Source organism: Physella acuta, unplaced genomic scaffold (assembly GCF_028476545.2).
Source record: "Physella acuta isolate Inbredline_101_S28 unplaced genomic scaffold, ASM2847654v3 ptg000999l, whole genome shotgun sequence".
Lineage (NCBI taxonomy): Eukaryota > Metazoa > Mollusca > Gastropoda > Physidae > Physella > Physella acuta.
The window spans coordinates 237,501-252,598 of NW_026732516.1; the positions used below are offsets into that span (position 1 = coordinate 237,501).

The 15,098-nt window shown below is 51.1% G+C and overlaps 1 protein-coding gene across 3 annotated transcripts in view; it reads right to left on the reverse strand.

The window, feature by feature from the left end:
- Window positions 1-15,098, reverse strand: part of LOC131954443 (otoferlin) — a gene marked incomplete at its 5' end in the record, with an annotated part of 146,620 nt that overhangs the window by 102,529 nt on the left and 28,993 nt on the right. For all 3 annotated transcript variants that reach the window (XM_059318116.1, XM_059318115.1, XM_059318114.1), the window contains 4 exon segments: window positions 86-148; window positions 11,158-11,289; window positions 12,813-12,867; window positions 13,567-13,687. In XM_059318116.1, coding sequence (XP_059174099.1) covers window positions 86-148; window positions 11,158-11,289; window positions 12,813-12,867; window positions 13,567-13,687 — 371 coding nt within the window.

Consider the following 15,098-nt stretch of genomic DNA (forward strand, 5'->3'; position numbering starts at 1 on the left):
GTGTGTAGGGGAAAGGGTGTTGGGCACTCTCAGATGTGGTGGGTGTGTCGTGTCAAGATTGTGTCAATAAAAGATCTTGACTCACCGAGAGGGAGATGATCTTGTCAAATAACATCAGGGGCGGCATGTGGAAGTCGAAGACAAAGTACTGGAACAAAAGATAAACAGGGAAGTCAGTGGAATGGGGAGGGGGGGGGTACGCTCGGGCTTACGGGCTATACTGGAGCACACACCACACTGTAAAACACACAACACAGGACCACACACCACAGTGGAACCCACAACACACTGTACCATACAACACACTGGACCACCACCACACTGGACCACACACCACACTGTCCCACACACCACACTGGACCACACAACACTGTCCCACACACAACACTGGACCACACAACACACTGGACCACACAACACACTGTCCCACACACAACACTGGACCAGACACCACACTGTACCACACACCACACTGTCCCACACACCACACTGTCCCACACACAACACTGGACCACACACAACACTGGACCAGACACCACACTGGACCACACAACACACTGTACCATACACCACACTGTCCCACACACCACACTGGACCACACAACACACTGTACCACACACCACACTGTCCCACACACCACACTGTCCCACACACAACACTGGACCACACACAACACTGGACCAGACACCACACTGGACCACACAACACACTGTACCATACACCACACTGTCCCACACACCACACTGGACCACACACCACACTGGACCAGACACCACACTGGACCACACAACACACTGTACCATACACCACACTGTCCCACACACCACACTGGACCACACACCACACTGGACCAGACACCACACTGGACCACACACCACACTGTCCCACACACCACACTGGACCACACAACACTGTCCCACACACAACACTGGACCACACACCACACTGGACCACACAACACACTGGACCACACAACACACTGGACCACACACCACACTGGACCACCACCACACTGGACCACACAACACTGTCCCACACACCACACTGTCCCACACACAACACTGGACCACACACCACACTGTCCCACACACCACACTGGACCAGACACCACACTGGACCACACAACACACTGTCCCACACACAACACTGTCCCACACACCACACTGTCCCACACACCACACTGGACCACACAACACTGTCCCACACACAACACTGGACCACACACCACACTGGACCACACAACACTGTCCCACACACCACACTGTCCCACACACCACACTGGACCACACAACACTGTCCCACACACCACACTGTCCCACACACCACACTGGACCACACAACACTGTCCCACACACCACACTGTCCCACACGCCACACTGTCCCACACACAACACTGGACCAGACACCACACTGTCCCACACACCACACTGGACCACACAACACTGTCCCACACACAACACTGGACCACACACCACACTGTCCCACACACCACACTGGACCACACAACACTGTCCCACACACAACACTGGACCACACACCACACTGGACCACACACCACACTGTCCCACACACAACACTGTCCCACACACAACACTGGACCACACACCACACTGTCCCACACACCACACTGGACCACACAACACTGTCCCACACACCACACTGTCCCACACACCACACTGGACCACACAACACTGTCCCACACACCACACTGGACCAGACACCACACTGGACCACACACCACACTGTCCCACACACAACACTGGACCACACACCACACTGTCCCACACACCACACTGGACCACACAACACTGTCCCACACACCACACTGGACCATACACCACACTGGACCACACACCACACTGGACCACACATCAAAATCAAACTGTACCACACGCCACACTTGACCACACACCACACTGGACCACACACCACACTGTCCCACACACCACACTGGACCACACACCACACTGTCCCACACACCACACTGGACCACACAACACACTGTACCATACACCACACTGGACCACACACCACACTGTCCCACACACCACACTGGACCACACACCACACTGTCCCACACACCACACTGGACCATACACCACACTGGACCACACAACACTGTCCCACACACAACACTGGACCACACACCACACTGTCCCACACACCACACTGGACCACACAACACTGTCCCACACACCACACTGGACCACACAACACTGTCCCACACACAACATTGGACCACACACCACACTGTCCCACACACAACACTGGACCACACACCACACTGGACCACACATCAAAATCAAACTGTACCACACGCCACACTTGACCACACACCACACTGGACCACACACCACACTGTCCCACACACCACACTGGACCACACACCACACTGTCCCACACACCACACTGGACCACACAACACACTGTACCATACACCACACTGGACCACACACCACACTGGACCACACAACACACTGGACCACACACCACACTGTCCCACACACCACACTGGACCACACACCACACTGGACCACACACCACACTGTCCCACACACCACACTGGACCACACACCACACTGTCCCACACACCACACTGGACCACACAACACACTGTACCATACACCACACTGGACCACACACCACACTGTCCCACACACCACACTGGACCACACACCACACTGGACCACACACCACACTGGACCATACACCACACTGTACCATACACCACACTGTCCCACACACCACACTGTACCATATACCACACTGGACCACACACCACACTGGACCGCACAACACACTGTACCATACACCACACTGTCCCACACACCACACTGTACCATACACCACACTGGACCACACACTACACTGGACCACACACCACACTGGACCACACAACACACTGTACCATTCATCACACTGTCCCACACACCACACAGTACCATACACCACACTGGACCACACACCACACTGGACCACACAACACACTGTACCATACACCACACTGTCCCACACACCACACTGTACCATACACCACACTGGACCACACACCACACTGTACCACACAACACACTGGACCACACAACACACTGTACCATACACCACACTGTACCACACACCACACTGTACCACACAACACACTGTACCATACACCACACTGTACCACACACCACACTGTACCACAAACCACTCTGTACCACACAACACACTGTACCATACACCACACTGTACCACACACCACACTGGACCAGACACCACACTGGACCACACAACACTGTCCCACACACAACACTGGACCACACACCACACTGTCCCACACACCACACTGGACCACACACCACACTGTCCCACACACCACACTGGACCACACACCACACTGTCCAACACACAACACTGGACCACACACCACACTGGACCACACATCAAAATCAAACTGTACCACACGCCACACTTGACCACACACCACACTGGACCACACACCACACTGTCCCACACACCACACTGGACCACACACCACACTGTCCCACACACCACACTGGACCACACAACACACTGTACCATACACCACACTGGACCACACACCACACTGGACCACACAACACACTGGACCACACACCACACTGTCCCACACACCACACTGGACCACACACCACACTGGACCACACACCACACTGTCCCACACACCACACTGGACCACACACCACACTGTCCCACACACCACACTGGACCACACAACACACTGGACCACACACCACACTGGACCACACAACACACTGTACCATACACCACACTGTCCCACACACCACACTGTACCATACACCACACTGGACCACACACCACACTGTACCACACAACACACTGGACCACACAACACACTGTACCATACACCACACTGTACCACACACCACACTGTACCACACAACACACTGTACCATACACCACACTGTACCACACACCACACTGTACCACACACCACACTGTACCACACAACACACTGTACCATACACCACACTGTACCACACACCACACTGGACCAGACACCACACTGGACCACACAACACTGTCCCACACACAACACTGGACCACACACCACACTGTCCCACACACCACACTGGACCACACACCACACTGTCCCACACACCACACTGGACCACACACCACACTGTCCCACACACAACACTGGACCACACACCACACTGGACCACACATCAAAATCAAACTGTACCACACGCCACACTTGACCACACACCACACTGGACCACACACCACACTGTCCCACACACCACACTGGACCACACACCACACACCACACTGTCCCACACACCACACTGGACCACACAACACACTGTACCATACACCACACTGGACCACACACCACACTGGACCACACAACACACTGGACCACACACCACACTGTCCCACACACCACACTGGACTACACACCACACTGGACCACACACCACACTGTCCCACACACCACACTGGACCACACACCACACTGTCCCACACACCACACTGGACCACACAACACACTGTACCATACACCACACTGGACCACACACCACACTGTCCCACACACCACACTGTCCCACACACCACACTGGACCACACACCACACTGGACCATACACCACACTGTACCATACACCACACTGTCCCACACACCACACTGTACCATACACCACACTGGACCACACACCACACTGGACCGCACAACACACTGTACCATACACCACACTGTCCCACACACCACACTGTACCATACACCACACTGGACCACACACTACACTGGACCACACACCACACTGGACCACACAACACACTGTACCATACACCACACTGTCCCACACACCACACTGTACCATACACCACACTGGACCACACACCACACTGGACCACACAACACACTGTACCATACACCACACTGTCCCACACACCACACTGTACCATACACCACACTGGACCACACACCACACTGTACCACACAACACACTGGACCACACAACACACTGTACCATACACCACACTGTACCACACACCACACTGTACCACACAACACACTGTACCATACACCACACTGTACCACACACCACACTGTACCACACACCACACTGTACCACACAACACACTGTACCATACACCACACTGTACCACACACCACACTGGACCAGACACCACACTGGACCACACAACACTGTCCCACACACAACACTGGACCACACACCACACTGTCCCACACACCACACTGGACCACACACCACACTGTCCCACACACCACACTGGACCACACACCACACTGTCCCACACACAACACTGGACCACACACCACACTGGACCACACATCAAAATCAAACTGTACCACACGCCACACTTGACCACACACCACACTGGACCACACACCACACTGTCCCACACACCACACTGGACCACACACCACACTGTCCCACACACCACACTGGACCACACAACACACTGTACCATACACCACACTGGACCACACACCACACTGGACCACACAACACACTGTACCATACACCACACTGGACCACACACCACACTGGACCACACAACACACTGTACCATACACCACACTGTCCCACACACCACACTGGACCAGACACCACACTGGACCACACAACACTGTCCCACACACAACACTGGACCACACACCACACTGTCCCACACACCACACTGGACCACACACCACACTGTCCCACACACCACACTGGACCACACACCACACTGTCCCACACACCACACTGGACCACACACCACACTGGACCACACATCAAAATCAAACTGTACCACACGCCACACTTGACCACACACCACACTGGACCACACACCACACTGTCCCACACACCACACTGGACCACACACCACACTGTCCCACACACCACACTGGACCACACAACACACTGTACCATACACCACACTGGACCACACACCACACTGGACCACACAACACACTGGACCACACACCACACTGTCCCACACACCACACTGGACCACACACCACACTGGACCACACACCACACTGTCACACACACCACACTGGACCACACACCACACTGTCCCACACACCACACTGGACCACACAACACACTGTACCATACACCACACTGGACCACACACCACACTGTCCCACACACCACACTGTCCCACACACCACACTGGACCACACACCACACTGGACCATACACCACACTGTACCATACACCACACTGTCCCACACACCACACTGTACCATACACCACACTGGACCACACACCACACTGGACCGCACAACACACTGTACCATACACCACACTGTCCCACACACCACACTGTACCATACACCACACTGGACCACACACTACACTGGACCACACACCACACTGGACCACACAACACACTGTACCATACACCACACTGTCCCACACACCACACTGTACCATACACCACACTGGACCACACACCACACTGGACCACACAACACACTGTACCATACACCACACTGTCCCACACACCACACTGTACCATACACCACACTGGACCACACACCACACTGTACCACACAACACACTGGACCACACAACACACTGTACCATACACCACACTGTACCACACACCACACTGTACCACACAACACACTGTACCATACACCACACTGTACCACACACCACACTGTACCACACACCACACTGTACCACACAACACACTGTACCATACACCACACTGTACCACACACCACACTGGACCAGACACCACACTGGACCACACAACACTGTCCCACACACAACACTGGACCACACACCACACTGTCCCACACACCACACTGGACCACACACCACACTGTCCCACACACCACACTGGACCACACACCACACTGTCCCACACACAACACTGGACCACACACCACACTGGACCACACATCAAAATCAAACTGTACCACACGCCACACTTGACCACACACCACACTGGACCACACACCACACTGTCCCACACACCACACTGGACCACACACCACACTGTCCCACACACCACACTGGACCACACAACACACTGTACCATACACCACACTGGACCATACACCACACTGGACCACACAACACACTGTACCATACACCACACTGGACCACACACCACACTGGACCACACAACACACTGTACCATACACCACACTGTCCCACACACCACACTGGACCACACAACACACTGTACCATACACCACACTGGACCACACAACACACTGGACCACACACCACACTGTCCCACACACCACACTGGACCACACAACACACTGTACCATACACCACACTGGACCATACACCACACTGGACCACACATCAAAATCAAACTGTACCACACGCCACACTTGACCACCACCACACTGGACCACACACCACACTGTCCCACAAACCACACTGGACCACACACCACACTGGACCACACACCACACTGTACCATACACCACACTGTCCCACACACCACACTGGACCACACACCACACTGGACCACACACCACACTGTCCCACACACCACACTGGACCATACACCACACTGGACCACACAACACTGTCCCACACACCACACTGGACCACACAACACACTGTACCATACACCACACTGTACCATACACCACACTGGACCACACACCACACTGTCCCACACACCACACTGGACCACACACCACACTGTCCCACACACCACACTGGACCACACACCACACTGTCCCACACACAACTCTGGACCAGACACCACACTGGACCACACATCAAAATCAAATTGTACCACACGCCACACTTGACCATACACCACACTGGACCATACACCACACTGTCCCGCACACCACACTGGACCACACAACACACTGGACCACACACCACACTGTCCCACACACAACACTGTCCCACACACAACACTGGACCACACAACACACTGTCCCACACACAACACTGGACCACACACCACACTGGACCACACATCACACTGTACCACACACCACACTGTACCATACACCACACTGTCCCACACACAACACTGGACCACACACCACACTGGACCACACAACACACTGTACCATACACCACACTGGACCACACACCACACTGTCCCACACACAACACTGGACCACACACCACACTGTCCCACACACCACACTGGACCACACAACACACTGTACCATACACCACACTGGACCACACACCACACTGGACCACACACCACACTGGACCACACACCACACTGTCCCACACACCACACTGGACCATACACCACACTGGACCACACAACACTGTCCCACACACCACACTGGACCACACAACACACTGTACCATACACCACACTGTACCATACACCACACTGGACCACATACCACACTGTCCCACACACCACACTGGACCACACACCACACTGGACCACACACCACACTGTCCCACACACAACACTGGACCAGACACCACACTGGACCACACATCAAAATCAAACTGTACCACACGCCACACTTGACCATACACCACACTGGACCATACACCACACTGTCCCACACACCACACTGGACCACACAACACACTGGACCACACACCACACTGTCCCACACACAACACTGTCCCACACACAACACTGGACCACACACCACACTGGACCACACACCACACTGTACCACACACCACACTGGACCACACACCACACTGTACCATACACCACACTGTCCCACACACAACACTGGACCACACACCACACTGGACCACACAACACACTGTACCATACACCACACTGGACCACACACCACACTGTCCCACACACAACACTGGACCACACAACACACTGTACCATACGCCACACTGTACCACACACCACACTGTACCACACAACACACTGTACCATACACCACACTGTCCCACACACAACACTGGACCACACACCACACTGTCCCACACACCACACTGGACCACACAATACACTGTACCATACACCACACTGGACCACACACCACACTTTCCCGCACACCACACTGGACCACACAACACACTGGACCACACACCACACTGTCCCACACACAACACTGTCCCACACACAACACTGGACCACACAACACACTGTCCCACACACAACACTGGACCACACACCACACTGGACCACACATCACACTGTACCACACACCACACTGTACCATACACCACACTGTCCCACACACAACACTGGACCACACACCACACTGGACCACACAACACACTGTACCATACACCACACTGGACCACACACCACACTGTCCCACACACAACACTGGACCACACACCACACTGTCCCACACACCACACTGGACCACACAACACACTGTACCATACACCACACTGGACCACACACCACACTGGACCACACACCACACTGGACCACACACCACACTGTCCCACACACCACACTGGACCATACACCACACTGGACCACACAACACTGTCCCACACACCACACTGGACCACACAACACACTGTACCATACACCACACTGTACCATACACCACACTGGACCACACACCACACTGTCCCACACACCACACTGGACCACACACCACACTGGACCACACACCACACTGTCCCACACACAACACTGGACCAGACACCACACTGGACCACACATCAAAATCAAACTGTACCACACGCCACACTTGACCATACACCACACTGGACCATACACCACACTGTCCCACACACCACACTGGACCACACAACACACTGGACCACACACCACACTGTCCCACACACAACACTGTCCCACACACAACACTGGACCACACACCACACTGGACCACACACCACACTGTACCACACACAACACTGTCCCACACACCACACTGTCCCACACACAACACTGGACCACACACCACACTGGACCACACAACACACTGTACCATACACCACACTGGACCACACACCACACTGTCCCACACACAACACTGGACCACACAACACACTGTACCATACGCCACACTGTACCACACACCACACTGTACCACACAACACACTGTACCATACACCACACTGTCCCACACACAACACTGGACCACACACCACACTGTCCCACACACCACACTGGACCACACAATACACTGTACCATACACCACACTGGACCACACACCACACTGGACCACACACCACACTGGACCACACACCACACTGTCCCACACACCACACTGGACTACACAACACTGTCCCACACACAACACTGGACCACACACCACACTGTCCCACACACAACACTGGACCACACACCACACTGGACCACACACCACACTGTCCCACACACAACACTGGACCACACACCACACTGGACCATACACCACACTGGACCACACACCACACTGTCCCACACACCACACTGTCCCACACACCACACTGGACCACACAACACTGTCCCACACACAACACTGGACCACACACCACACTGTCCCACACACAACACTGGACCACACACCACACTGGACCACACACCACACTGTCCCACACACAACACTGGACCACACACCACACTGGACCATACACCACACTGTACCACACACCACACTGTCCCACACACCACACTGTCCCACACACCACACTGGACCACACAACACTGTCCCACACACAACACTGGACCACACACCACACTGTCCCACACACAAAACTGGACCACACACCACACTGGACCACACATCAAAATCAAACTGTACCACACGCCACACTTGACCACACACCACACTGGACCACACAACACTGTCCCACACACAACACTGGACCACACACCACACTGTCCCACACGCCACACTTGACCACACACCACACTTGACCACACACCACACTGGACCACACACCACACTCGACCACACACCACACTGGACCACACACCACACTGGACCACACACCACACCGGACCACACACCTCACTGTCCCACACACCACACTAACAAACGCAACACTTGACCCCACACCACACTTGACCACACACCACACTTGACCACACACCACACTTGACCACACACCACACTTGACCTCACACCACACCACACCACACTTGACCTCACACCACACCACACCACACTTGACCTCACACCACACCACACCACACTTGACCACACACCACACTTGACCACACACTACACCACACCACACCAACACCCACGCAACAGTCACGTGACTGACCTCATTGTAATACGGGCAGTTGGTCGACTCCTTGACGCTGGTGTATTTCTTCTGGTCACCCACCTGGACACACACCACAGGGTCCATGTTGAGTCCTGCCAGCTGTCTGGCTTCTATGATGGTCACACAGACCTGCAAGACAGGGAGTCAAAGACCTAATGACCTCACAGACCTACAATAGAGGGAATTAAAGACCTAATGGTCACAGACCTACTAGAGAGGGAGTGAAAGACCTAATGGTCACAGGCCTACAAGAGAGGTAATCAAAGACCTAATGGTCACAGAACTCAAAGACCTAATGGTCACAGACCTACAAGAGAGGGAATCAAAGACCTAATGACCACACAGACCTACAAGAGAGGGAGTCAAAGACCTAATAGTCACAGAACTCAAAAACCTAATGGTCACAGACCTACAAGTGAGGGAATCAAAGACCTAATGGTCACATAACTCAAAGACCTAATGGTCACAGACCTACAAGAGAGGGAATCAAAGACCTAATGGTCACAGAACTCAAAGACCTAATGGTCACAGACCTACAAGAGAGGGAATCAAAGACCTAATGACCACACAGACCTACAAGAGAGGGAGTCAAAGACCTAATAGTCACAGAACTCAAAAACCTAATGGTCACAGACCTACAAGAGAGGGAATCAAAGACCTAATGGTCACATAACTCAAAGACCTAATGGTCACAGACCTACAAGAGAGGGAATCAAAGAACTAATGGTTACAGAACTCAAAGACCTAATGGTCACAGACCTACAAGAGAGGGAGTCAAAGACCTAATGACCACACAGACCTACAAGAGAGGGAGTCAAAGACCTAATGGTCACAGACTTGCAAGAGAGGGAATCAAAGACCTAATATTCACAGATTTGCAAGAGAGTGATTCAAAATCCTAATAATTGCACATACCTCAAGAGGGGGAATCAAAAATCTAGTGCTCATAGATATACGAGAGAGGAAATTAAAAAAAAACAACTAAAAAGGCATGTGATGTTGTTTTTTAATCAAGCAAGATGCGATGGAATAATCTGGAAGTAATGTGATGTGGGTATTGTTTTTAAACAAGACGGTATAGAATATCTAAGAAGTGTTGCGTTGTTTTTTTTTAAACAAGACGGTATAGAATATCTAAGAAGTGTTGCGTTGTTTTTTTTTAAACAAGACGGTATAGAATATCTAAGAAGTGTTGCGTTGTTTTTAAACAAGATTGTACAGAATATCTAAGAAGTGTTGCGATATTTTTTAAACAAGATTGTACAGAATATCTAAGAAGTGTTGCGTTGTTTTTTAAACAAGACGGTATAGAATATCTCAGAAGTGTTACGTTTCTTTTTAAAACAAGACGGTATAGAATATCTCAGAAGTGTTGCGTTTTTTTTAAACAAGACAGTATAGAATATCTAAGAAGTGTTGCGTTTTTTTTTAAAACAAGACGGTATAGAATATCTAAGAAATGTTGTTTTTGTTTTTTTTAAACAAGACGGTATTGAATATCGAAGAAGTGTTGCGTTGTTTTTTAAACGAGATTGTACAGAATATCGAAGAAGTGTTTGTTTTTTAAACAAGACGGTATAGAATATGTAAGAAGTATTGCGTTGTTTTTAAATAAGACGCCATAAAAAAAAAACAAGAAACGACGGGATCACCTGGAAATCTTGAGCTTTCATGAGCGAGTCTTCTGTCATCAAGGTTGTCTTGTTTCTGGGGGGCAAGGGTCAAAGGTTACATTGTTTTTTTTTATTATTCATGTATAAGTCGCATTTACTTTTTTCTACTGCCATTACTATTAGCATGAGCATTTACTTGGTCAGCCCGATGTCAAAATACAAACATTTTACAACATATCTAGATGACATGTGACATCTACTATGATTATCAACCTTGGTAGATGACACCTGTAAGTTTACCATTAATTGACGTCTACAGCTTGATGACATATGTGGCATTTATTATCATTTACCCGCTTTAAAAAAAATGTCATGCACAGATGACAGTAACAACCTGTATTCAGATGTCATTATTGCGTTCTTCTGTCATTTACTGCTTTAATAGATGACAAGTATTATGATATATCTAGTCAATGACATACACATACCTTTTTATCTGCCCTGTAAGTAAAATAAAGTTCCCCTTCCAAACCTGACGGTCGATGGGGTAAGTGAAGTAGAGTTCACCTGTTTCTGTGACCTAGGCATATGAAGTGATAGTGTGGTCAGCACTATGCCCAGCCGCCTTTACTTTCCCTAACGCGAGTTAGGTACCCATCTGAGCTGGGTGAACTCATGGACGGCCCTCCGTACCTTTTCATATGCCCTGTAATGCTTACCTTTTCATCTGCCCTGTAATGCTTACCTTTTCATCTGCCATGTGATGCCTACCTATCTGCCCTGTAATGCTTACCTTTTCATCTGCCCTGTGATGGGGGTGGGCATGGTGCTCGTGTCCTCAGGCTCCACATTCCTGTTGGTCCTGGCCAACATGGATGCCACTTCCGCTGCCCGGGCATCAAGATCGCTCGAGTCTGTCGAGAGCAGATACAAAAGTTGGAGCGAGTTCTAGAAATTTCGTTTGGTCCACAGTATTTAACCATCCCACCCTAACACTTAACACTATCAAAGTTCGAATTTACGTTAATTTTTTTATAACCAATTATGGCAATAATGGATCGTTAAGTTTAAAATTGCTCTTATCCCCCACAGTAGCCTTACAATATTCTATTGCACACTCCTTACAAGTTTACCCCTTCCCCTCCACACATTAAAGAATGGCGCAGAATTCTGTACAATGTAGGTGTGATGAAAAAAACCACTAGTTGGTGTGGCTCCTGTAAGGAATCATGCGGTCACTATAATGACCACCCACTTTTACTTCGATCTCGAGACCAGAAACTGAACGCGATACTTTCATGGCGGCAATCGAGCTATTTCCGGTAAAACATGGCAGGAGAAATGGGTGGGGTGGGTGGGGGGGGGGAGAAGATTTTTTCCAGCCATTACAAATAACAAGGGACCCCCTCTTAACGTTTTAACTTCTGCTTCAAACGAAAACTCATACTGACCATGACCCACACTGACCATGACCCACACTGACCATGACCCACACTGACCATGACCCACACTGACCATGACTCACACTGACCATTACCCACACTGACCATGACTCACACTGACCATGACCCACACTGACCATGACCCACACTGACCATGACCCACACTGACCATGACCCACACCGACCATGACCCACACTAACCATGACCCACACTGACCATGACCCACACTGACCATGACCCACACTGACCATGACCCACACTGACCATGACCCACACTGACCATGACCCACATTGACTAAGCAAGACCCACACTGACCATGACCCACCCTGTCTATAACCCACCCTGACCATAACCCACCCTGTCTATAACCCACCCTGACCATAACCCACCCTGTCTATAACTCACCCTGACCATAACCCACCCTGACCATAACCCACCCTGACCATAACCCACCCTGACCATAACCCACCCTGACCATAACACTCACTGACCATAACACTCACTGACCATGACCCAGACTGACAATAACCCACCCTGACCATAACCCAAAACAGACACAGAAGATGGAGATGGTTGGCTCGTGTTTTAAGAATGAGCGCAGATACATTGGCTTGGACTGCAGATAACACAGGGCAAGAGAAAACAATGGCGACTAAAAGAAAGATGGAGAAGATCAATGGAGAAAATGTTGAGGGAAAGTGGCCGAACATTCCAACAGGCTGAGGTTATAGCTAGAGACAGGTTGTAATGGCGCTCACTTGTTGATGCCTCTCACCAAGAGATGAAGAAGATGATGAAAATTATGATGATGATGATGATGATGATGGGGATGATGATGATGATGATAATAATGATGATGATGATAATGATTATGATGATGA